We start from the raw sequence: 27,895 nt of genomic DNA, 5'->3' as shown, positions 1-27,895 counted from the left end.
CTATAGTTTCCTTTTCTTGTGATGTCTCTGGTTCAGGAATCAGGTAGTATTCACCTCAAAGAATGAGCTGAGTCATGTTCCACTTTCAATCAAGCATGCATTGAATGACTAATGTACCTGGGATTAAAGCCAGGGCCTTAGCACTCCAACACCTTTCCTTTTGCTTCATTTTTTGAAACAGGTCTTGCTATGTAGTTCAGCTTGGCCTTGAACTCACTATGTAGCCCAGGCTGGCCTCAAACTCAGTGATCCTCCTGCCTCAGCCTACCCAGTGCTGGGATCACAGGCATGTGTCACCACACCCAGCTCCAACATTTTTCTAAAATTGTGAGACAAAAATCTCACTAAGTCGATAATTGCTCAGGCTGGCCTTAAACTTGTGATTCTTCTGCCTCAGTCTCCCAGAGTGCTGGGATTACAGGTATGTGCCACCATGCCTGACCAAGCATTTTTAATAAAAAGCTAGAAATAGTAGCCACCCTGATTGGGCTTTTATGGTAACGTTCTCTGAGGTCCTTGATAAAAGTCTATCCTGGCACACTTTACATGGGCTGCCTTAGTATTCTTGCCTAACCTCTACTAAACACAGTAAATGGATTTTATTAGAAAAGGTTAAAAAGTAAATCTGAGCAGGGTATGGTGGCACACACCTGTAATCCTAGCACTAGGACAGCGGAGGCAGGAGGATCACCACAAGTCTGAGGCCAGCCTGGGCTCATGGTGAGTTCAAGGCCAGCATGAACTACATGGTGAGACCTTGTCTAAAATAAAACAAAATACAACATAACACAGAAAGTAAACCTGACCTGCTGCTTTTTGTTCAAAATATTAATCGCTTCTTGTCTTTATTCCCACCCTAAATGACAGGGAAAGAAAACCACTGAGAAATGTGGTGTATTTCTGGGCCAGATTTTCCAAGATGAAGAGGCTCTCCAAGAACAAAAAGAGACAGTGGCACTGTTGGTTCTGTCTTGGGTTCCTACATGAATAGCACCAAAGGAGCACAGATCCCACCTGGCCCTAGATGCCTTAACATCCCTCACACCGCACAGAAGAGGAACGACCACACCAGCTCCCAAACTCCTGGAGGGCAGCATGTGTGCCCCTGTATCCCACAGCTGAGTAGCTGTGGGCACCCCTGAAGGGGAGGGTGGGTCTACTCAGGCTGCAGACTGGAGGGCGGGGGGGGGGATCCCACTGGGGCTCATCCTCCTTCAACTTACCTCTCACCCAGGTAGTCCCCAATGACAGTCTTATTCAGGCCTTCTCCTTTATAGAGGAACTGGGAAACGTCTTCTGGGGAACTCTGGAGCAGGTCATTTTCTATTAGAAACTGAATTCCCTGAAGAACAGCATAAGACAGGAAGCACCAGTTAGGAAGGCCACTCAAACTCAATTTTCAAGGACAGAAACACAGTGTGATGATCTTACTGGTTTGGACACAGCAAAAACATCAGAGAGACTCGTGGAACTGCACAATCTGATTTTCATAATACTATACTACATTTTTATCCATCAAAGAAAAGAACATACATGTCTCCCAGAAACTTAATAGGTTAAAAGACAAATGAATGGGTTACTGAACAAACTAATATAAATGGTTGTTTAAAATGGTAAGGATTCACCAGATAGTAAATAGAAAATGGTAAATTTTGCTGCCTTGAAAATTTCCAGGAGCAAGAGAGGGGTGTCTAAAGAAACCAAGGACACAAAGGACAAAGGGATCCCCATGAGCAGAGTGTGGGGCTGGTCCCTGGCCTGGTCACTGGTGATCAACTGGGCTATGACTGTGGCACTGAAGGCTGGGAAGCTGGCCTTCTTAAAGAGTTCAGCCACCCAAGGGCAGACACTGCTGTCCAGGTTTCCTTTGGAGGGGCCATGGCTTTAAGAGGTTCTTGTCTCCTTCCCACCCTGGTCTTTCCACCCCTCCTAGTTGTCCTATAATCTGTGGCCACAAGGTTGGGGGCTGGACCCTGAGAAGCCAAAACTGGCATTGTTAGCCAAATCTTCAAAAAGTGAATGGGCCTGAGGAAGAGACTGTTCTGGATACTCACGACCTTTCGTTCAAGTCAGTATACCCCCAAAACTAGGGTGAATCTTGGAGAGTGCTGTGAAACGACCTACAAGGATTTGAGAAAACCAAATGGGCTCAGAACAAGGTAATTTCTGTGCTTACAGGTAGCAAAATGGAGACAGAAGAGGTTCCTGGGAGGCAAGGCTTCCTCTGCAAGAGATGGAGGCTACAGACATGGGAAACAGGGAGCCACTGTTCAAATTCAGACAGGAGACCCTAAAATAAAATGCAGTCAAGAGCCTGAGACAAAAACGGCAGTTAAGAATGTAAAAGGACTGCATCTTGGAGGTGAAAGAGGCCAGAAAAGGAGAGGACATGGGAGCAGGCTGCTCTGAGTGTGGTGACAAGTGTCCTCAGATCAGAGCAGTCATGTTAAAACGGAGGCAAAGACTGGGGTAATGTGCCCACAAGCCGAGGAGCACCACCAAATGCCAAGACAGGCCTGGAAGGGATTCTCCCTCAGGTTAAAGGACAACACCTTGCTCTTGGATTCTGGCTTCCCAAACTGCTAGAGAATAAAATTTTGTGTTTTAAGGCACCCAGTTTATGGTTAATTTACTATGGCAGCCCTAGGACACTGACATATTAGGTAGGTAATTACTCATAAAAGAAAGCAAATGTTCTATTAGAAAATTTTAGTATTTTAAAATGTTGCTTAGAAAAATCAAACAGTGGCCACCATTCAATCCACTAAACTTAGTATCTAGAGTTCAGTATTTCTAACTTTCCTGTTATTTCCCCTAAGAGTCTCTCTCAGAAGAAGCTGGAATTTTTTTGGGGGGGGTACTGGGGATTGAACTCAGGTCCTTGCGCTTGCGCAGCAAGCGGTGAAACCACTGAGCTAAATCCCTGGCCCAAGAAGTTGGAATTTTTTCAAATCTAATGACCAAGGTTTTTTGTTTTGTTTTGAGACAGGGTCTCCTTATGTAGCTAGCCCAGGCTAACTTTGAACTCTTGGTCCTCCTGCCTCAACTTCCTAAATGCTAGTTTCTGTTTTTTTAAGAGGTTAATTTGACCTGGTCAGATTTATGATCACTGATTTGTGAGGACTTACTCCTGCCCTCTTATTTTGTGCTTTCTACTTCACATGTCCTTTCAGCCTTTTGTTAAATTGATCAAATTTTCTTTATTCAAGCTTTCCTAACAACTTATAAATTCTATTTAATTCCTATCTGTAGTGGCTCTTAAAATTTTAACATCTAAACTTACATTTACCTATCAACGTCTAGAAACAATACTTAGCAGAATTTTACTTTCTTATTTTTTTTTGGAACTGGAAATCAAACCCGGGACCTTGTGTTTTTGAGGCAGGCAACGGCACCACTGAGCTAAATCCCCAGCCCACACTTTCCCTTTTATTTTAGCCTTTTTATTTTCCTTCTCATTCTCTTATTTAGACTTAACTGTAACCACCACCACTACCACCCACACACCCCTGCCAATACTAGGGGATTAACCAGGGATGCTCTATCAACTGAGTTACATACCTTGCTCTTCTCTTTAAAAATAATAATAATAATAATAATAATAATAATAATAATAATAATAATTTTGAGATGGTATCACCAAGTTGCCCAGGCAGGACTCAGACTTTAGATCCTCCTGCTTCAGCCTTCCAGGGCTGAGATTACAGGCCTGAGCCACCACACCTGGTTTAACTACAAATATTGCATGTCTTTTTCATCCTATGGATTCGTGTTTGTTTGTAGGTGTAATCCTCCAACTTCTCAATTACTAGACTCAGGGAAAGTCTTGGTGGGTGACTGAGTCCTTGCATGTCTGAAAAGGTCTTTATTTGTCCTTCTTCTGAGTGACAGTTTGGGTAGACAAAATTCTCAGTTTTAAGTCATTTTTCATCAAACTCTGGAGCTGTTTCCCTGCTTTTGTTTCCTGATAATGAGTTCATGTCTTCTTAGGTGGCCTAGTCTTCTCTTCCTGGAAAATTTAATGATTTCCTCTTTATCCGCAAGTTTTGTGATATTTTATTCAATACATCTATATATAGATCTTTCAAAAATGTATACTGCTTAGCATTTGGTAAGGCCTGTGAATCTGATTTTATCTTAGTCTTATTCTAAAATAATCTAAGGTTTCCTTAAAATATTTCCTCTGTTCCATTTTAAATTGTCTCCTTTGAGACTTTGAGTCAATAAAATCTGGTTTGCTGGACCCATTTTCCATGTCTTGTAACTCTGTGCAAAACAGTGGAGAGAATTATTACACTCTCCTGTAGGCCTCAAATTCACGTTCAAGCAGCAGCCTCTCTGTGGCACAGACCAAAGTTCATGTGACACCCCTATTTATTTCCAGCATTCTTACAATGCCCAACTTTGGTTTAATGTATAAGTACCATCCTATCAATCTCTTTGATGATATTTACAATACATACAAATATACTACTTTTATTTAGAGTTCCCTTCCACTGTTTCTATTGGGCCTGTTTCCTACTGTTTCAGCTCTTCTGTTTGTCCAGTTTCATGTCTTAGTCAGGTGGTAGTTTCCTCAAGTGTTTGACGATACGTGGCAGAGAATTTATCTCTGTAAGTCAGTCACTGGCAACTCCTGGATGTTGTCTGCTTCTGGTTTTTACTGCAGCCACCTCCCATGACTTGTTGGAGCAGCATTTAGGTGGTGGGAGCTGTGCCCACTGTTGACCTCTGGGAGTGGATTTCTTCTTCTCTGTGCTGCTGGCCACCCAGATGCTGCCTGTCTAGATGGACTAAGTGTTTTCTCTTGCTTCCCTCACCTGGGGCCCACAACACTGCCTGGTACAGGTCAGCACTGCGTAAAGAGTCCCAGTGTCGATGTCCCAACTGCTTCCCCATTCCCTACATCTTCCTGACCTTGCTGAACCCCAGGCTGCTCCCCCTTCTCTTAGCAGCTCCCTCCTATATGTGATCTAGGTATCATTCCTTCTTCACTTGATCTCATCCTTGCAGAGAGTCCTTACTTTCTACTCCACTAAACTCCTTATTATAAATTTAAGTATTTTTTGTTTTAAAGGCATATATGGACACTGGGAATAAAAGGAAAGGGTAGTAGAGAGTTTTTAGCCTGCTTAATCTAACCAAACCTTTTTCTTCTATTTATAAACTGAAGTGCTACTTCTAGAGTCTAAGGTACCTGAAACCAAAGCTCCTTGCTTAAAATGTTATCACATCCCTGTTAGCTTGAAAGAATTTACTTTAATGATACCTTCATGTTTCACAATATTACAAGGCTTAATAAGGATATGCAATAGATTTAATTTTGAATTGTATCTGAAGCATGAGATTATTTGGTATGGCTACAGACTAAATTATTTGTGTCCCCCTCAAAATGTATATATTGAAGCCCAAAGCCACAAAGTGACAGGACATACATAGATATAGGGTTCCTGGGAGTAACTAGGCTTAGGTGAAGTCATTTGAGCAGAAATCCTAGTTTAAGATTTGTGTCATTTTAGGAAGACAGACCCTGGAGTGAAATTGCTCCCCTCCCTGGCCATGTGAGGATTTAGCAAGAAGGCGGCTATCTGTCTATGGAAAGACGGCTATCACCAGGACCTGGCTATACTAGCATCCCAGTGTTAGACATGTGGTACCCAGATCTATGAGAAAATAAATGTTTGCTGTGTAAACCCCCAATCAACCATATTTTGTCATGGTAGCCCAGCTGACTAAGACAAGTACTACAACCAAGACTATAAACCAAATAATTTTGATAATATTTCCAGCAAAAGGCCAAAGGCAGACTAAATGTACCTTCTTCCTTTATTGGGTGGCATGATTACAGATAAGCCACTGAGAAGACTATATGTCCATCAGCAGATGAGTGGATAAAGAAAATGTGATATTTACACACACTGCAGTACAACTCTGCCATAAAGAGAAACTTGAGTCATTTGTAGGAAAATGGGTGCACCCTGAGACCATAATGTTAAGTGAAATACACCAGACCAAAGATAATAGGAAGTAGCGAGATAAATCTTTCTCCAATGGGAAGGGGACCAAGAGATGGAAGAGGGAAGAAAAGGAGGACAGATGAAAAAAGAATTAGGATGTGTTATGCACATGCACCAACTCCACACAAGGAAGGTATTCATCATGTACTGCAAACAGGGACTAATACAGAACTTTAAAAATATATCTTAGGTTAAATGGGACATAAAATGAAGCCTGCTAAGACATTCAACACAGCCTGATTAAACCTCCACTTCTTTGGACATGGCAAGCAGATGCCATGGGGATGACTAGATAGTCAGGATTCAGCTTCTTATGAACCAAGCCAGCAGGAAGCCACAGTTGCAGGCCTAGGTCTTTCAGTCACGTTCCTTACTCAGGACAGTGGGTGCTCCTTAGGTGTTCTGTGCCTCATTTTGCCCAACTGTGAGACAGGAATTAGAAAAGAAGTTCCCTACCTCATAAGTTGTTGTAAGGACTAAGTATATTAATTGAAGTGCTTCCCTCCTGTGCTTCCTGACAAACAGGAAATTCTCAATGTCAGTTATTATTGTACTTTCGACCCATAGTACATATAAAGTTAGTTGACAAGCAAGAACCAACAGCTAGGACATCCTAAGCATGAAGTGAGTTCACTCACTGATGCACTGTGGTAACATCACTTTAAAAAATCAGTGTAGGGGCTGGGGATTTAGCTCAGTGGTTTCACTGCCTTGTTGAGCAAGTGCAAGGACCTGAGTTCGATCCCCGGTACCAAAAAATAAAATAAAATAGAACATAAAAATAAATAAAATAAAAAATCAGTGTTTACTGCACTGTGTGCTTCATGAGATTTGAATTTATTTATGAGCTTATTGGTGTGCTACTCAGTGCTAAAACATGAGTTCCAGTTCTAAAAACATTCAATTTTATAATACATCCTCTATTACTTCCAATGGTTATAAAATCTGCTGATAATTTAACTTAGTAAACTCAACTCCTAAAGGAGGAAAAACAAAAACCTGATACTAACCCCAAATACCAAATCATTACCAAATCCACAAATCATTTCCACTGACAACTTCATGCCATTTTGGAGCTGAATTAAGGAAGCAACAGGAAGTTTCACAGTGGGTAAAATATAAACAAACAAAATCCTACCCTACCTACAGGTTTGCTGTGTTCTAAGAAAATCCAAATCTGCAAACCACAAATGACGAATAAATGAAGAGCAGTGAGGCAGGTCTCACTATGTTACCCTAGGTCCCAAACTCCTGGGTTTCAAGCAATCCTCCTGCCTCAGCCTGCAAAATAAATGAGACTACAGGTGTACAGCATCTCACCTGGCTTGATACATATATTTTTAAATATCATTTGTAACTGCACTTACACTTATGAATGTGAGTTTACAAATCTTAGGCCTTGTGCAGTGCAATTCCTGTAATCAACAAACATTTATTGAATAAACAAATACTTTAACAATTAGTACTGAGGTTCAGTCTCAGACAAGGAAAATGTCAGAAATGAACGCCAGTCAGAAATCACTAGCAATGAATAAGCCAGCTCTGTAGTCTGAACAACTTCCCGTCCTCTTTCCTCTCCTTGACCTCAAGTTTCTGGGGGCTGACTCAGGTCTACTCTTCCCTCTCAAAACCAAAAGCTTTTACAGATTCTGCCAAATTCTTTTAGCTCAATCTCAAAATCAAGCAGGTTTTGTTTTGAAGTGCTTTCCTAGAAAATCTAACTTGAGGAAAGAACAAGAGGGTAACTGAAATCTGGAAGGATTCCTTGTTCTTTCATTCAGACCCCCTTTTAAAATAAAAGGAAGAAATATTGTCCTCTTATTTGGGCTATTTAACCCACTCACATGATGAAATCTATAGACTCTATACCCAGACTCCACTCACACCTCTGCCTCCAACTAATCACCTGAGGCCCCCCTATATTAGAGCCTAGCTCACACAGGAAGATTTAGAAGATAAACTTCAAAGATGGGGCTCCACAGCAAGGACTGAACAAGTGGTTCTAGCTGCTCCTGTGGGCCCACGTCCATATTCTGAAGCGCCCACTACAGGAAAGGCCTTTCAGGTCAGAAACCACCTCTACAAGATACTTCTGCTTCACCTCACTCATTAAGCAGCCCCTGCTTTTTTTTTAATAAAATAATGTCGACTCCATCTTTTTATGTTGTGATCACCTTTGTCCAAAGAGAGGCAGCCATTAAAATAGATCAGTTGGTTGCAGGTTAGAAAACTGGAACTATGTGCTTACCTTTTTGGGGTCCATGTTGAATTTCTTTCTTCCCATGGCTATTTGCTTGTTCCTCTGAGTAGTTTTGCTATTCATTTGAAATAATGGAAAAATCATTAGCAAGTATTCACAGAGAGCAGAGTCTCATACAGCACAGCAAGGCACAGCCCCTTAGCACATTTTTCCTCTCACAACACTCAACAAATGAAAAAGCACTGGTGCACTCAGGAACTGCCATCTTCCACAGTGAAGAGAGGAGGTGTGTGGCTGCTTTGGCTCTTTTTTCACAGGTTTCACATTGAGATACACTTCTGAAAAAGCTGACGATGAAAAACAGTGACTTTTTAAAAAAAATAAAAAGAGGATGGTACCTTGAAGGATGGTTCCTTCTTAAAACTAAAAGAGGGTGACACAGAAAGGTTATTTGTGGGTAATTAATTCTGAGTGCCTGTGCTTATTCCCAAATCTACAGTTAGAAGGGGACTTACAGAAAGTAGAGGACAGGAAGTAACCTCCAGAGAAGCAGCCTCTGCCTCCACAGAGAACAGAAAGGAGGCAGGGTCAGAAAAGAACGAACAACTCCAAAGGCCTCCACTTCCCCTGTCAGCCCTCTCACTCTGTTATGGTCACCAGTTGATAAATTCAATAGAGGATAGATATAAAGAGCATAGAATAACTAACTTAAAGGTACCGACATTAACATTTTACCTCTCCTCCACTGAAGTTAGGTTATCGATCTCTGTCATCACTTCTGCAATTTCGTATTTCAGCCTCTATCAAAAAGAAAAAATTGGGGGGTCTTAAATTTCCATTTAAACTCAGAGAAGTTTCAGCCTTTCAGGCACAAGCTTCCTTGAGGGATCATCTGATCATTCAGAAACCCAACACCTTTAAACACAGCTAGAGCCTCAAAGTCAGAGCCAGCACAGCTTAGGAGAAAACAAAACTATCTGTCCACCTCCCATCAAATACCCAAGAAGAGGGGCCCACTAAGCAGACTCTACGGTATTTATGTGTAAAATCGAGAAGGGACATAGGAGCGTATCTGAGGTATAAAAAGGTAAAACCACTTAATTGCATCCATTCCCCACTACCCAGCACAGGCCATCTGCCTTCCCCTCCAGCACTACCTGTTCTTGGGAGACCAGGGGAAGCTGAAGCTCAGATAGATAGATTTTGGTGGCACGGAGTAATCAAGTCAGCAATCTCAGGGTGATTTCTGTCACTTTATATGACAGGGGACAGGGACTGGGGGCTAAAGCCAGACTTGGATCCATAGTACTCAGAGATGACAGAAACAGTGGGGACAGGCTCACCCTTTCCCTGGCGTGTCCTCTACTGGCTGAGACCCTTGGCCGCCTCCTAGGCTCTCTGGGCCTAGTGTTCTCATTGACAAAATAATGCAGTGAGAGCTAAATTAAGATTCCATATTAATCAGCAATGTGATTACTAGTGTCCAAATAAAATATATTCTTATTGGTCAGCCAAAGAACTTATTCTGGTTTACAGAATTTTTCCAAGAATGAAGGGTAATCTTAGAATAAAAATGTTCATGAATTACCTTTCAAATACAAAGAAATTTCTATTCAGAACCCTATTTTTGTGTGCCAAGAAACTCTGACTTAAAAAGTGAGTTAGTTCCTAGAAAGGAGTTGTTGTCCGGGACAAAGTCTGGCCCTACACTAAGTGGCACATGAGGCCACATTTATTTTGGCAATGACAATGACTTAAGAAGCTTTTCAAAGAGCCTTTCCCAAGGAAGCCAAGGCTTACTGAATAGTTTTTGTAACAATCACAGACACCTCGGCTCTGAAACTGTGGCTTTATTCATTTGTGTCTCCTGTGGGACACCCCTCCAACCCTGTCCTTTGGTTAAGGTACACAAATGTGGAAATGATAATGTTTATTCATCTGTGTTTTATTCATCTTTGTCATTCTGCTCCTACCACCTACCAGGCACTTGGTACATAGCTGGAACCTAATATATGCCTTCCATTCATTCAAAGGATATCTGAGTGCCAAAAATGTAATAAGCAATGTTCTAGGTACTTGGAATATTATATACAAACAAGGTCTTATCTGGTGGTAGTGGAAATTGAATTCAGGGCATTTATACTGAACTACATCCTCAGCCCTTTATAATTTTTTAAAATTTCAGACAAGGTCTCACTAAGTCACTAAATTGCCTAGGCTGTGCTTGAACTTGAGATCCTCCTGCATTAGCCTGCCAGAGTGCTAGCATTAGACAAGTGTACCACTACACCCAGCTTAACTTACAATTTTGGAGGGCAATGTGTTGTAGACTACTGCTATTGTTTAAACCAGCCATCTGTGACTCTGGACCCACAAGTCTAGGCTCCAGGTCCACCATCTTGACTTCTATCAGAGGCTGTAGTAACTGGTGTGGGGAGTCTTTGCCTCACTAGTTTACACAACTCTTTGCTCTGTTTCTTTGTGTAGTTCTTACATACACAGACTACCCATTTTTCATATTTCCCTGAAATTATTCAATATTTCACCCAAAAGCAAAAACTAAGTGTGAGTTTTGTTTTGCTTTGTTTTTACCTCAATGTCATCAATAAGTTCCTTTTTTCTTCGACGAATGTCCAAAAGTTCTTCTCTCTCTTCTAATGAGAGGTCTTCAGGCACTGAAAGAAAAAAAAAATCAATTCGATAGCAACTGCTTTGATGAATTGAAGCATCTGGCAATATTTGACAAGGACCAGCTGGAAGGCTGTATGAAAAGCTCCTGACCCCTTCTCCTTCCCACTCCTCACCATGACCACTGGTTTACCTCTAGAGAGTAAAACAGAGGCTAGCGCACACCAAACGCAGTTGAGGGCATGGGCATCCCATCGAAATTGGTGGGTAAGATAAATACTGACACCTCCTCTGGCTTTCCCACAGGGCTCCTACACTACAGAGCAGACCACCTGCCTTCCTCCTCCCAAACTGCCCACAGAAGTTCAAAGCTCTTCTCTGCACCATCCAAACAGCTGCAGGTCCACAGATATTGACACAGGGGGGCACAATGAGCACACAAGCACACCACACCTGGCAGGGAAACAGCCAGCATATCTTTCTGCTGAACTCAGAGCTCCCAAATGCCCTTAGTCCTTCAACCTCAAACGTGAGTAAGCCTCCAACATTCGAGACAAATACTGAGACACACACTGAGACACACTGAAGCTAAGAAAGATCAGAGTGGTTACATCTCAGGGAGCAAGAAATGCTGCAGGAAGCAGGGTAGTGCTGGGCCCCCTCCAAAACCCCATCCCCATTATAACTCCTACAGAACCTGTGACACTCCAGTACATATTCAACCAATAACTATAATCTCACTTGATTGGGCCAGGAGAAAAAAAAGAAAGAAAGAAAAGAAGGAAAAAAGTCTGCTGGGAGTAGAACTTGGCATGGCCACTTTAGAAAATAATTAGGTACTCTCTATTAATATCAAAGAGTACACATGCAATTTTACTCATATATATGTGTGTGTGTGAAAAATTCTCCAGCTTCTCCAGCAACATAACAGATATGCCAAAAAGCACAGTATATAGATTTTTTTTTAAAAAAACCTAAATGCCCATCCAGAGTAGAATGGATAAAAGTGTGTTGATGTATATGCATGCAATGGAATCCCAAAAGCAGTGAAAATGCATAAAACAAGCAACAAATGGGTATCTCAAGAAAATAACATGGAAATGAATACTTTCTATAAAAATCTCAAAAACAAAAATTAAATAATATGTTTGTTATGATATCTATATAGATATCTATATACAGAGAGAGATATATATCTAGATCTCCCCCCAAGAGCTTTGTTCACCAATAAGGTGGAGCTTTGGGAAGGTGACTAGATTATGGGAGCTTATGGCTGACTTGCTTTTAAGCAGGTAGCATCTTGTCGGAAGAAGAGGGTCAGTGGGGGCGTGGCCTGGAAGAGTTTATCTCCCTCTCTAGCTCCACCTTTCACTCTCTCTGCTTCCTGTCTGCCATGCCACGAACAGCTCTCCTGCACCATGCCTCTCTATCATGCCATCTGGCCTTCAAGGTACCCAACCATGCAAGGACTGAAATTTCTAAACCATGAGCCAAAATAAACCTCTTCTCCTTTAAGTTGTGGGTGTCAGGTATTGTGTATCAGTAGTGAGAAAAATAAATAAGACAATACTGTTTAGGTATAAGTATATATGTCCTATAAATACAAATGGGGGAATAATGCCTCCTAGGTGGGAATGAAGAGCATGAGATCAGGAAGGGAAATAAATTTCTAATTTCCTCCTTCCTGTACCAGATCTAAGCTTCGTTAAACTCCACATTAACAATTTTCTTAAGCAATCCATTTGTAATTCCAGCACTCATGAGGCTGAGGCAAGAGGAACGCAGGTTTGAGGTCAGCTTGGAATGCATAGAAAGTTCAAGGCAGGCCTGCAATACATAATAAGACTCTGTTGAAAGAAAGAGAGACAAGGAAAGGAAGAGAAAAGAAAGAGGAGGTGGGAGGAGAGGAAAATAATATGTAAGGAGCAGTATTCCATCCTGAGTAATTACTGAGGAAGGACTATCATTTACTGAACTAGACTGGGCCACATGCTTTAATAGGCTATCACAATTAAACCCCCCAAAATAACTTAGAAAGCAGCCATTATTTTTAATTGAAGAAACAGGTCAAGAGAGATCTAATGATTTTCCCTAGAGGGAAATTATTTGAAGAAATAACTACTGAAATGTCCCAAATTTGACAAAAGACTTGAAAACACATATCCAAAATGCTCAAGAAAATCCAAGTAGGATAAACTCCAAGATCCACAAAGCCATGCTGCATGCTTTGGGGAGGTCTAGCTGATCAACAATGTCATCAGGGACCCAGTGTTTGTCCGCCTTCCAAAGTACTAGCTTCATCCTAAAGCTGATATCCTTCCTGCTATAGGCTTCTGGAGTAGCTGAGGCTGCTACTTCTGTATTCCGGGGCTCCTTCCAACTTCTTTCCCAAAAGGCCCCATAAAGTCTCTCCCTCAATTCTCCAAGGCCCAACCTGAGTTAGGCCTTGGCTTATACTAATCAGAAGGGGTAGAAAAAATGTCTAGACACACAGACATCTAGGTCAAGAGATGAGGTAAGAACTAGGAGAAAATGAAGACTCCAAAACCAAGGGAGAGAAAAATTTTAAGACAGATAAAACCAATGTTAAAGGCCCAAAGAGATCCAGTACCAAAGTAAACATACAGTTCTTGAAACTTCAAGGCTATTCCTCTTACCACAACTAGAGCATGTATTTTATTATTATTTTTATTTTTTGGTACCGGAGATCGAACTCAGGTCCTTGCGCTTGCGCAGCAGGAGGCGAAACCAGAGCTAAATCCCCGGCCCAAGAGCATGTATTCTAACAAAGACAAGAGCATTTCTAAAAGTAGTCAGCTGACTAACACTATCCTAGGAAATAAATGCACCTGAAAATTCAAGTTAAGTATGTCAACAGCATTGCCTGGGCTCCCAAAAGTAGCCTTAAAAAAAATCTTTCTTCTGCTGAGTTCGCCAATGCAAATATATCAAAACAAGAGTCTGAAAGGGCAAAGCTTTACTTAAGTCATCTACAGACACCTGTGTTTCTTTAAGGACAGTCTACCTACAGTCTCTCTCCTACCTGAGAATATGAAGGATTGGCTGCCAACATAGAATGAAGGCTTAGAAGACAAATCTAAACATCACAATGATTTAACTCTAAAGCCCCTTCCATCAGAAGTTTTCATGGAATCTCTTAATTTTTCTCTTTCAGTAATGCCTATCTTTTCCTACTCCTTTAAAGCACTAGCAAGTGGGCTGGAGATTTAGCTCAGTGGTTCCAGCACCTGCCACGCAAGTGCAAGGTCCCGAGTTCAATACCCGGTACCAAAAAAAAAAAGATTGGGCCGGGGATTTAGCTCAGTGGTTCTGGTGCCTGCTTCACAAGCGCAAGGACCCAAGTTCGATCCCTGGTACCAAAAAAAAAAAACAGATAAAGCACTAGCAAGTAAAACAGTGCTGACTATTTATAATACCATTTATACTGGACCAGAATCTGCATGTCTAAAAGAAAGAAATTTTATAGTGTTGTGGTTATTTAGGAAAATGTCTTTTCTAGAGATTCACACTGTAATATTTAGGGATATGATACTATTATATCTGTATTTTGAAATACTTGAACAAAAAAAATTGAGCAAGATAAAAATTGTTAAATCTATGATGGATATATATTCACTGTCCATTGTATATTCTAAGAGTTTAATTTTTCATGATAAAAAGTAACAAAAAAAGTTCAGTGTTAAATGGCCAGTAGCCATCATAGTAATATTATCTTTTAGGGTATTTTGGTAAAAACATTAAACTGGAATAATGGAATACTACTCCCTAGCACATTAAAAAGACTAAATCAAGGCTGAGGATGTAGCTTTGTGGTAGTGTGTGTGGCTTAGCATTTTTGAGGTCCTGGGTTCAATCACCAACAGCCAAAAAGAGAAAAGAAAAAAAAAAAAAAGATCCAGAAAGGAAGAAGATGGCAAAAACCAAATCAATAAAACAAACAGAAGTATGTGATAAAAGTATTTCTGGACCAATCTCTCCACAGTTTCTGTTATTTAAATATCTTTCTGTCCTATTATTTCTCTGGACACCCAGAATGCAGAGAGAATATCAACACTGCTGTTACACCAGCTGTTTAGTGAAGTTCTATCTGCATCTCTCTGCATCCAAACTAATTCAATAGTCACAAATCTACTGACACAAAGGCAATTTCACACATGCAAGTGTCACACTAAAATCAGGATAGGCAATGTTCAGAGGAGGTATCCTTAACTGTCCAGACCTTTGCCAGCAACACAGCAATCTGTACCCCAAAAAGAGCAATATAAGGCTTGGATTCACTTATTGATATTGCCTACATATTGTCACTTGGACTCTGTTGGGTGAGAAGAAACAAAGGTTTCATGATGGAATTTCTTCCAAAACATCTAGCAGTTTATTTTTTAATCGAAAACATTAATATATGGATATATGGTCACACACATACACATGCATATATGATGAAAATCTTCCTTGCATCCTCAATAAGGAATATTTGTTGTTCTGTTGGCAGCAATGGAGACTAAACCAAGGGCCTTTTTACTGAGTTACATTCCTGCCCCTTAAAAAAAAATTTTTTTTTTAATGTTGAGACAGGATCTCACTAACTTGCTCAGGCTGAGCTGGAACTTTTGATCCTCCTGCCTGAGCCTCCCACAGTGTTGGAATTATAGGTGTGCACCACTGTGCCTGCCTTTTATTGGAAGGGGTGAGATGGGGTCTCACTATGTTCCCCAGGCTGGTATTGTACTCCTAGGCTCAAGTAATCCTCCTTCCTGAGCCTCCCAAGTACTGTATCTAGGACTATAGGGATGAGCCACCATGTCCACATGTCCAACTACCCAACTAAAGCTGTTCTTAAAAAAAAAAAAAGGCAAATTAACTAGCAATTATTTGTCTGGCAGCAAAATCTCTGAAGTATGTTGAATATGCCTATCATCAGCTTCCAGAAAGAATCTGGGCACTCCAGAGACAGCCTTAAGAAATGGTCCTTGAATCCGGGCATGGTGCTGTACACCTGCAATCCCAGCACTCAGGAGGCTGAGGCAGGAGGACTGCCGTGAGTTCCAGTCCAGCCTGAGCTCCACAGTGAGTTCCATAGTGAGTTCAAGGCCAGCTTGAAATACATAGAGAGACCCTGTCTGAAAAAGAAAAGAAAAGGAAAGAAAAGGTCCTTGAGGCTCAACACTTCATTGAAAAATCATAGGGGAGGCTGGATGGATACACTACATTATTTCTAATAATGCAACAAGCCCTAAAAAGAATGAATATATGTTAATCACAAAACACCAGATACTGTAACAACATTTTTGCCCTGATTCTGGATAGTAAATGTATTCACAAAGAAAAAAATGCAAGAAATCCTCTATTTTAGTAAAATGGTGCTACCAGTACAGTTCCAGAGTAAGATTCGGGACAAATTTATAAGTTAGTCCAAGTTCTTGTCTTTCTCAAGCACCACCTTTCAAAAATGAAGGTCTGCAAAATCAGAAGCTCAGGGCTGGTGAAGTCTACAATTTAAAGTGTACACACTGGGTAGTCAACTTGCAACTAAGATGGAGTAAATTCGATTGAATTTATTGTTTTCCCTTAAATAATAAAAAAAATGGGCAAAATTCCATACCCTGCAAAATATCTTTCAAAACTAAAGGTGAAACACAAGCATTTCAGACATTTGCTTTGAAATAATTCATCATCAGTAGATCTACTCTATAAGAAAATTAAGGTCCTTATGGCAAGCCCAGGGAAGGCATCAGATGAAAATCTACCTACACAAAAGAATGAAAAGTACTGTCAATGCTACCTATGTGAGTAAAGATTCTCCCCTCATGTTATAAATCTCTTTAAAAGATTTACTATTATTACTGAAAACAAAAACAACAAAAATCATACTGGGGTTATAAATATTTACAAGTAAAAAAACACAAGGCTGGGAAGGAGAAATGAAAGCACACTATTTTAAAACCCTTATCCTGGGACCAGGGATTTAGCTCAGCAGCACTGCGCCTGCCTTGGAAGCACAAGGTCCTGAGTTCAATCTCCAGTACCAAAGAAACAAACAAAAAACCTTTATCTTGTGTGTGAAGTGGTATATCATTTGATGGCAGATTGTGATAAATTTCTAAATGTATATTACAAACTTTAAGCAACTGCTAACAAAGTATGGAATGATAGTAACACTGCATCAAGAAATTCAGAATCATTTTATTTAGCATATTTAATAAAATCTAAGAGTCCATCTATTGTAAGATGTATCCTTAATTTCAGAGGTGTTAAAATAGTAGAAAAACTTGCATGCCAGAATCATGAAAAACGGGATTACTTCTACATATATTGTACAGAAAATATACTGGCCAATTAAAAAATCTAATTATCTAACAGATTCCAATCTACCAAAAAGTTGCAATTTTCTGGTTTATTGCTATAAATATCTAATGACACCCTAATAAATTCTACACACACACACACACACACACACACACACACACACTGATCTTCCATAAAGTTAATTTACAACTCTAAAACAACCTACAGTTCTACAACTTCTCACAGGAAAAGATAAAATTACAAGGTATAAATTGTAGTGAAGCTCCTTCACTATATTTTAGTGGCTATGAGTCAAGTGGAATAATTTAACAAATTACCCATGAACAAAAATTTGACAATTTAACTTACAACTGCATATTTTGGGCTACTTATTCCTTACTTAAATTGATGTTTCCTACCCTTAAGTTTACCTTCATTACAAGTGTTCAATACTAATTAATCAACACTAATGTTTTTGTAATTTTTAGTTTTGGCCAGTTCAGAGACAATTCTACCAGACAATTCTACCAGACTAAGAACAACGACAAGGCATGGGCCTGGGCATTAGTCCCTATTAATCCACTAAAATGAGAACTCTGCACAGAGAAATAACACCTTTCTTGTGACACTCCAAAAACTGGGAATTTAAACTCTTAATGAGCATGAGTTCCAAGGGACTGCTAGGGTAATATGATGATACACAGAACAAAAAGGCAGGCTGTGAGCCACCAGATCCTGTGCTTCTGGCTCTCATCACCACTCAATGCTACTTGATCTTGGGCAGTTGATAAAGCCAAGTTCCAACATTCATATCCAAGTGGGTAACTGGGCCAGTCACTTGCTAGCGACAACATGAAGGCCAGATCAATGGAGCACTACAGCTAGTCAGGGCAACTATCTGAACAGCAGGGACAGGCAGGATCAAAGCACTTCCATGCTAAGAAAGGGTGAGAAGTTCTGAGGGTGGAAAGGTCCTGCCTTGGGACCTCCTCTCTTGTCATTTCCCCTCAATCTCAACTTTCTGGTCTCTACCATTCCTTGACAGCCATTCTTGTCCTGCCTTCTGTGGACTAGGTAAAATAATAATGTATTTAAACAAGAATTGAAGAATTTGCCACAGTGGACCTTCATTAATGGAAATCATGAAGGAATGACCATCAAGAGAAAAGAGTCAAGAGGTACAAGACACAAGAGGCAACAATGAACAAAGATTTCCATAAGCAAATCTAAAAAAGAACTGACTTTGTGTCATAAATAAAATTATGTAATGTGTCATAAATAAAAAATAGAACTAAAGTAACTGACCACAACAGGATATAAATGGGAAAGGAAATAATTGCTTTAAAGTTCATAAGAGTTCTAAGGAGGAGGGTATAAATGATTAATTTTAGACTTGGCAAGTTAAGAATGCATACTAAAATTTCTAGGCTAAGCAAGAAAGGAATGTAGCTCAAAAATACAGAAATTGGGAGGGGAAATAAAAACTAGAATGAGAAAAAACTAGTCAGTTCTAAAAAGATGACTGAGCTGGGGATATAGGTTAATGGTAGAGTGCTTGCCTACCATGCATGAGGCCCTGAGTTCAATCTCCAAAACCTCAATAAACACTAAAATAAGATGGAAAAAGAAACAAAAAAAAATTAGAAATAAAAATGCAATATATCCAAATGAGGGGGAAAAATCTAAACATACTGATTTTTACCATAATAGAAAAATAAGTCCATGATATTTTATAGTTCATCAAATCAAGAAAGAGAGAGTTTACTTCCCACAACTGACTTTGGACTGGTTTAGCGACTTCCTTTAACCAAAAGAAGATAGCAGATGTGACTATGTACAGGGTTCAAACCATGAAGTCTTACACTTTGACTACCTTGGAACCTTGAGAACACTAGGGTCTGAAGAAGCCCTGAGAATAAAATTTATCATGGAAAGGAACTACGTGGAAAGTCACAGACTGTTGCAGCCACTCCAGGTAAGGCCCAAGATATGTGAGGAATATCATCTGGGATGAGCGCAGCCCCAACCTACCTGCCAGCTAAATGCAGTGACACAAGTGAACCCAGACAAGAGCAAGGCATAGACTGCTAGCCAACTTACAGACTTTGAGACAACATGCCCTTGTTGTTTTACATCAATTATTTTGGAGTAGTCTATTACACATTAATAAATAAGTGATACATTTACACTAAAATGGAAAAAAGGACCAGTTTAAAATCCTGAACTTTAAAAAGGAACAAAAAATTCAACTAAATGCTCTTTACACGAAGCATATTTAAAATAATATATATCAATTGAAAGTAAAAGTATACAAAGTGATATACCATAAAAATCTTTCCCATAGGAGAGCTGATGTTGAATGCTGTATTAACACAGGAAAAACTGACTTTAAAGAAAGAAAAACAGATGAAATAGTCATTAATGATATATTGTTCAATTAATCACAAAGTTAACAAGTCTGAATTTATATGTACAGTCTAATAAACATAATATACCTCAATTATAAGATGCATATTTTTCTACATTTTAACGTCTCTGAAATCAACTCTGACATATACATATGTTACTGCCTATGTATCTGTAAGCCTGATATTGCTAGGGGCATAACTGTACAACTGCTACCTCTTGATGTTTGAATCAAAAACTAAATTGGAGGGCCAGGGATTTAGCTCAGTGGTGCTGACGCCTGCCCTGCAAGCACAAGGAAGGTCCTGAGTTCAATCCCAGGTACCAGCCCCCCACCAAAAAAAAACACCTACATTGGAGAACAATCTAGAAAAAGAATACAGGGCTGAGGATGTAGCTCAGTGGTGCTACGCCTGCCTCACAAGTGCAAAGTCCTGAGTTTGATCCCCGATAATGGGAAAAAAACAACAAAGAATACAAGTCATAGCTGGAAATCTTTCACTGATATTTTCTGATAAGATCAAGAAAGTAGCATCATTAAAAATCTGCATAATCACACAATGCCTGTGACACAAGCAAGCAGGCCACTGCCCATGTGGCACAATTATTGGCCAACTCCAAGCCAGCTCTACATTTTGCTTGCCCTTGGCATGGGGCAGCAGAGGTACAGATTAATAACCAACTTGATCCTAGGTGAGGATAACACCCAGGGAGAAGGTAGGCCTGGAGAGCCAGCAGACTTGGGGAGAAGTACAGACCTGGCCAGCATCTTCAGAGACTCTAAGATTACCCTCCAAGGTGACTGGGTGAGAGATAGCTACCAGGGGCCACCACAGAGAGTGTGAGAGCCAGACATATAGACTCCTGAGAAGTATAACCTCAGGTTGGTAAGGACACAGATTCTGACCTTTGTAGAGATCAACCATACCTCACAAGTGGCAACATTAACTCCAACAATTTACTTGAACCCCAGCCCCACAGCCTACATCCAGCAGAGATCAGAGAGTTGATCATTTGTCCCACCCGACAACAATAACAAGGAAACACCTCAGTTTGGACAGCTACCACAGTCAAGGGTGAACAGACAGAGGGGCCTCTGGTGCAAGGAGGGCACCCCAAAACCCATAGGCCATAAAGCTATGCAGAGAAAATCATGACTGGCTGTATTCTAAACTGCAGATCTTGGAGGAAAAAATACTCAAAAACAGAAGGATTTTTTTATTTGCCTCAATCTTTTAAATTTTTTTCTATTGTTATTATGTTTCTCTTCCCGTTATGGGGGGGGGAGTGGTTCTTTCTTGTCTTTTTTTCTCTTTAGTTTTTTTTTCTTTTACTCTCTCGTCTTCTTTCAACATTTCTTCCCTACCTTCTTATCTTTTATTTCCTGCATTTTATCTGATGATTTTCTCTTTTTCTCATTCCTTCTTTCCTGCAACTGTTTTCTAATGTTATTAATTTCCTCTTACTCCTCAAATAGAACCCCCTATTTCACTTTTTTCTCTTTATCAGATCCTATTAATGTTCTGAATTTTACTTTTTTTCATTCTCTGGTTCCCCATGCCCTCCATCTTTACAAATATAGGTATTAAGCTTTATGAATCTCTAGATAGCTAGTAAACTTTACACAATTACTGTTGAATACTGTTCTCCACTGAATGGAGGTAAAGTTGTTTCATTTAGTAGATATTTACTATAGGTCAGTATTTGGTTTGTCTTAGTGTTTATGCTATAATTATAGATCTCTTTCCTATGATTAAGGGTGGTACATTGTTGGTCCTTAGGGTTTGTCTACGTCCAGTTTGTCTTTGATGCTATTATTGTTGCTGATTTTATTACTATAGCCAAGGTGACATTAATTAGTTTCCTCAGGTTGCCAATATCTGGATTGCATTGGTGTCATTAACAATACAGCAGTCCATACCTGCTGAATTAGGTACTAGGCCAAACACAGTGCAGCCTTCCTTCCCAAATAAACAGAGGTGGTTGGATCTTGGGACAGAAACAAAGGCCAATAGCCACACCCAAAGGGCACAGCTGAAAAGTAGGCATTAACTAAGAGGTGTCCATACCAGCAAAAAAGCTGGCCATTGCCAGGGATTTAGCTCAGTGGATCTGGCGCCTGCCTTGGAAGCGCAAGGTCCTGAGTTTGATCCCTGGTACCAAAAAAAAAGCTGGCCATAATAATAAACCTGCAAGCTTCAACACAAAAAAATAAAAACATGAGAAGACAAGGTAACAAAATGCCTCCAAAAACTCCCAAATGCCACAAAGCTAATCTATGGGGCATTGTAGGAGAGGAAACCAAAAGCTACACAGCAAAATTATTGGAAAGGAAGTAACAAAACAGATCAATACGGTGTTTGGCAAGCTCACAGAAGATATAAGTAAACAGATAACGGGCCAAAAAACAAATCAATCAGCCAGTCTATAGAAGTCACTGTAAAAAGCTAGCAGAGCTGAACAAAATGATCCAAAACATAAACGATCAGCATAGAAAAGAACAAGAGTCCATAGAAAGGTTCTAAATAAAAATTCAAGAGATTAAAAACTCAAGCAAAAGTATGGCCAGCAAAAGTGACCAATGTCAGAACTAGAAGACAGGGCTACTGTCAGTGATCAATTAATAACAACAACAAGAGAATTAAAAACAAGAGAACATGGCCCGGGGATTTAGCTCAGTGGTTTTGCAAAAAAAACAAAAAACAAAAAGAGGACATGAAAAATGAATCCAACAGCTTCTACATGATGCAAAGACTAATCTAAGATTAACTGGAATCAGTTAAAAATCAAAAGACAGCACAATGGCATTAAAAAAAAAACTGTTTACTGAAATAATGGCAGAAAACTTCCCAAATAAGAATAAAGAATTTAACATACAGATTAAGCGAGACATAGAACCTCAAATAGCCACGATCAGAAAAGAACACTTCATAGTCAAAATCCCAGAAGTTCAATACAAGAGCAGAATCTTAAAAGTGATTAGAGAAAAGCAACAAATCACTTATAAACCCAAACCCACGAGAATTACAGCAGACTTCTCAACACAAACCTTAAAGTCCAGGAGAGCTTGGAGTGAAGTGTTTTAAGACCCTCCCAAAAAAAATTCCAACCAGATTGATATATCCTCCAAAACTATCTTTTAAAATTGATAGAGAAATAAGACATTTTCATGATAAAGAGCACCTAAAGAAATTCATGACCTCCAAACCAGCACTGCAAAAAAATTCTCAGGGATATTTTAAGAGACAGTGAAGCCAACAATAACAAAAGATCTAATAGAATGAATACACCAGGTAGGGTAAGCAGTTAAGCAGAAGGGAGAAACAGAATTAGCAATAGGAAAGTAGGGCAATGACAGAAATAAGTCAATTCCTATCAGTAACAACTCTCACAGTGAATGGTCTCAATTCCCCAAATCAAAAGATACAGAATGGCAAAATGGCTCAAAAAAGAAATCCAAAGGTATGCTGTATACAGGAAACACATTTAATCCCAAAAGAAACTCACAAACTAAGAATCAAAAGATGGAAAACAACATTCCATGCATATGGGAACCCAAAAATAAGCAGGTATAGCTAGCTAGTTTTGTATTTAGACAAAGTGAACTTGAAGCCAAAATTGAACAAAAGAGACAAAGAACGTCACGACATATCGGTTATGAGAATAATCCAACAGGAAGAGATAACAATTATTAACATATATACACTGAAAAAGAGTGCTTCCAACTTCACAAAACAAGTATTATTGGACATAAACACAATTATAATGGATGATCTCAATACCCCACTATGAGAAATAAGGCAGATCATCTAGAGAAAAAAAAAATCAAAGAAATATCAGAGTTGAGCAAACCTTCAAATAAATGGACTTAATGGTTATCTATAGAGTGGTCCACCCAACAACACAATACACCTTCTCAGAAGTACATGGAACTTTCTCCAGAATAGACCACATACTAGCCAAAAAAGCAAGCTTAAGTAAATATGAAAGAACTAAAATTATATCATGCATATTATCAGATCATAACACAATGAAACTAAAAATCAATGGTTAAAGAAAACAAATGATGCAAATGCATGGAAAATAAGCAATACACTCTATAATAAACAATGAGTTACAGGAAAAAAATCAAGGAAGAAATTAGTTTCTAGAACTAAATGATAATGCCAATACAACATACCAGAACTTATGGGACACAATAAAAGCAGTTTTAAGAGGAAGTTTATAGCTGTGAATGCTCAAATCAAAAAACAGTGAGCCCAAATAAATAACCTACTGATGCACCTCAAGATCCTGAAAAACAAGAATACAAATCAAAGCTTGTATAATGAAGGAAATTACAAAAATCAGAGCAGACATCAATGAAATTGAAACAAAAAAATAGTAAAAATACAAAGTATCAACGAATCAAGAAGTTTGTTCTTCAAAAGAATAAACAAGGGCCAGGGATTTAGCTCAGTGGTTCCACCGCCTGCCTCACAAGTGCAAGGACCCGAGTTCGACCCCCAGTACCAAAAAAATAAAAAATAAACAAAATAAACAAAATAGACAAGCCCTTAGCCAATCTAACATAGACAGAGAGAGAGAGAGAGAGAGAGAGAGAGAGAGAGAGAGAGAGAGAGAGAGAGAGAGAGGACCCAAATCAATGCAATTACAAATGAAAAAGGTGAGGGGCTGGGGATTTAGCTCAGTGGTTCCAGCACCTGCCGTGCAAGCACAAGGTCCCAAGTTCGATCCCCGATACAAAAAAAAAAAAAAAATGAAAAAGGTGAAATCAAAACAGAGACTTCCAAAATCAAGATGATTATTAACAACTACTTTGCAAACCTATACACCAATAAATTGGAGAATTCAGAAGAAATGGATAAATTCCCAGATATATATGCATTACCAACAAAGAATCAACAAACGGGATCATATCAAATTAAAGTTTCTGCACAGCAAAAGAAACAACCAACAACCAACAGAGTAAAAACACAACTTACAGAGTGGGGAAAAAATTCTGCCAGCAATTCCTCAGAGGACTCATATCTGAATATATAAAGAACTAAAAAAATTAGACCCCTAAAATAAAACTCAATAAAAAAAAACAGGCAACTGGGGCTGGGGATTTAACTCAGTGGTTTCGCCACCTGCTGCGCAAGTGCAAGGACCCAAGTTCAATACCCAGTACCAAAAACAAAAACAAAACAGGCAAAAGAAATGAACAGACACTTCTCAGAAGTACAAATGGCCAATAAATGCATGAAGAAATTTTCAACATCACTAGCCATCAGAGAAATACAATTTAAAACAACACTGAAATTCCATCTTACTCCAGAAAGAATGACCATCATCAAGAAATCAAATAATGCCATGTGTGGTGGTGCACACCTGTAATCCCAGCACTCAGGAGGCTGAGGCAGAAGGATCACTGTGAGTTTGAGGCCAGCCTTGGCTACATAATGAGTTCAAGACCAGCCTGAACTACATAGTGAAATCTTGTTTCAAAAAACAAAGAAAACAACAACAAAAAACCTCAAACAACAACAAGAAAAAAATCAAATAATAACAAGCGCTGGCAAGACTTGGAGGAGAAAGGAACCCCTCTACATTGTTGGTGAGAATGTAAACTAGTACAACCACTATAGAAATCATTATGGAGATTCCACAAAAAAAACTAAAACTAGAAATTCCATTTGATCCAGCTATTCCCTTCTAGGTATCTTCCCAAAAGAGTTAAAGACATCATATCACAGTGACACATGTACACTCATGTTTATAGCAGCACAATTCACAACAGCTAAATCTTGTATGTCCATCAACAGATGAATAAGAAAATGTGGTATTTACACACAATGGAGAACTACTCTGCCACAGAGATAGTCATTTGTAGGAAAATGGATGCAACCTAAGACCATAATCTTTTTTCCATAAGTATAAACATTTTATTTCAATTTAAAGCAGCAGAAATACAAAGAGGTTTTGATAATTATAGAGACAATGAAAAATTCCACCCTATTAATTTTCAGACCTTTAAAATCTCAAACTGATACCATAATCTTAAGTGAAATAAATCAGACACACACACTTAAATACTGCATGGCTTCTCTTATATGAGAAACCCAAAATATAAATAAAAAGTAAAATAAAAGGTAGGTAACAGGAAGCAGGGAGATAGATCTTTCTCAAATGGGAAGGGGATCCAAAGGTGGAGGGAGGGGAGAGGGAAGATGAAAAAAGGAATTAAGATGTTATGTACATGCACCCACTCCCTACAAGGAATGTAAATATCATGTACTACAAATACGTACCAATAAAAAAAAATTTAATTAAAAAATTTCATAATTTTTTTTGAGGCAGGCGGCAGAACCACTGAGCTAAATCCCCAGCAAAATCTTCATAATTTAAAAAGTCCTGGAGATAACAGAGATACTGTGTTACCAGTCTTTGATGGTGTTAACACTGTAGAAAAACACAAGTATCAACTACCCTAATTAAAAAATGTTTCAGCAAACAAAAAATTTCATAAACACGTGGAAATTGAACAACACACTTCTGAATAACCAATGGGTCACAGAGGAAATTAAAGAAGAAATCAGACAGTTCCTTCAATTAAATGACAATGACAATACAACATATTGGAATCTATGGGACACAATGAAAGCAGTCTTATGAGGGAAATTCATAGCAGTGAATACGCATATTAGGAAAACAGAACGAGCCCAATTAAACAACCTGATGCTGAACCTCAAGCTTCTAGAAAAAGAAGACCAGGACAACCCCAAAGCTCATACAAGGGAGGAAATTATAAAGATCAGAAGAGAAATCAATGCAACGGAGACTAAGAGAACAAAAAATCAATGAAGCCAAGAGTTGGTTCTTTGAAAGAATCAACAAAATTGATAAACCTTTAGTCAACCTTGTCAGAAAAAGGAAAGAAAAGGCCCAAATCCATGCAATTAGGAATGAAAAGGGTGAAACTACAACAGTCTCAGCAGAAATCCAGATGATCATCAATACCTACTTTCAGAACCTATATGCCAATAAGATGGACAACACAGAAGAAATGGACAGATTCCTAGATACATATGAATTACCAAAGTTGAATGAAGAAGACCTAAAAATTCTGAACAACCCAATATCAACCAATGAAATTGAAAACGTAATTAAAAACTTACCAACTAAGAAAAGCCCGAGTCCTAATGGCTTCACTGCTGAATTCTACAAGACATTTAGAGAGGAACTGCTGCCACTACTGTTTAAACTCTTCAATGAAACTGAAAGGGAAGCAATACTCCCAAATTCAGTCCTGGAAGCAAGCATCACCTTGATCCCCAAAGCAGAGAAAGACCCAACCGAAAAGGAGAACTATAGGCCAATCTCACTAATGGACACAGATGCAAAAATCCTTAATAAGATAATGGCAAATAGAATGCAGAAGATCATCAAGAAGATCATACACCCTGATCAAGTGAGATTCATCCCAGGGATGCAGGGATGGTTCAATATACGCAAATCAATCAATGTAATACACTATATCAATAGACCCAAGGACAAAAGCCATATGATTATCTCCATAGACGCAGAAAAAGCATTTGACAAAATCCAACATGCATTTATGATAAAAACCCCACAAAAAATTGGAATAGGTGGTCTCTACCTCAAACTGATAGAAGCCATCTACGAAAAACCAACAGCCAATATCATACTAAATGGTCAAAAACTGAAATCCTTCACACTCAAATCAGGAACAAGACAAGGATGTCCACTATCACCACTCTTGTTCAATATAGTTCTGGAAACATTAGCCATGGCAATTAGACAAGAGAAAGAAATAAAAGGAATAAAGATAGGAAATGAAGAAGTCAAATTGTCATTATTTGCAGATGACATGATACTCTATATAGAAGACCCCAAGAACTCCACCAAAAGTCTTCTAGACTTAATAACCAAATTCAGTCAAGTAGCTGGTTAAAGGTCAACACACAAAAATCAATAGCTTTCCTCTACACCAATGACAGACTCACTGAGAGAGAAATAGGGCAAATAATTCCTTTCACAATAGCATCCAAAAAACTGAAATACCTAGGAATCATCCTAATGAAAGAAATCAAAGACCTCTTCTCTGAAAACTATGGCACTCTGAAAAGAGAGATTGAAGATGATATCAGAAAATGGACAGACATCCCCTGCTCCTGGGTAGGAAGGATTAATATAGTGAAAATGGCCATACTTCCAAAACTCCTATATAGATTTAATGCAATTCCAATTGAGAGCCCACCAGCATACTTCATAGACCTCGAGAAAACAATCCAAAAATTCATTTGGAACAAGAAGAGACCCAGAATAGCAAAAGCAA

At 39.1% G+C, this 27,895-nt stretch overlaps 1 protein-coding gene across 3 annotated transcripts in view; it reads right to left on the bottom strand.

Annotated features, from left to right (window-relative positions):
• The window catches only part of Cyth3 (cytohesin 3), a 112,420-nt gene that overhangs the window by 14,236 nt on the left and 70,289 nt on the right, over window positions 1-27,895 (bottom strand). For 2 of the 3 annotated variants that reach the window (XM_087195873.1, XM_087195874.1), the window contains exons 2-6: window positions 10,810-10,892; window positions 8,953-9,017; window positions 8,266-8,332; window positions 2,177-2,290; window positions 1,224-1,342 (exon numbers count right to left, since the gene is read on the bottom strand). In XM_087195873.1, coding sequence (XP_087051999.1) covers window positions 1,224-1,342; window positions 2,177-2,290; window positions 8,266-8,332; window positions 8,953-9,017; window positions 10,810-10,892 — 448 coding nt within the window. The remainder of the gene's footprint in view (window positions 1-1,223; window positions 1,343-2,176; window positions 2,291-8,265; window positions 8,333-8,952; window positions 9,018-10,809; window positions 10,893-27,895) is intronic. The other variant, XM_004840447.4, reaches the window with a different exon arrangement.

This window comes from Heterocephalus glaber, unplaced genomic scaffold (genome assembly GCF_053883595.1).
Source record: "Heterocephalus glaber isolate CG9 unplaced genomic scaffold, H.glaber_assembly_v1.0 deba00001610, whole genome shotgun sequence".
In the NCBI taxonomy this organism is placed as follows: Eukaryota; Metazoa; Chordata; class Mammalia; order Rodentia; family Bathyergidae; genus Heterocephalus; species Heterocephalus glaber.
Note: the sequence above shows the minus strand (reverse complement) of the source record. Positions and strands in the feature narration are given on the sequence as shown.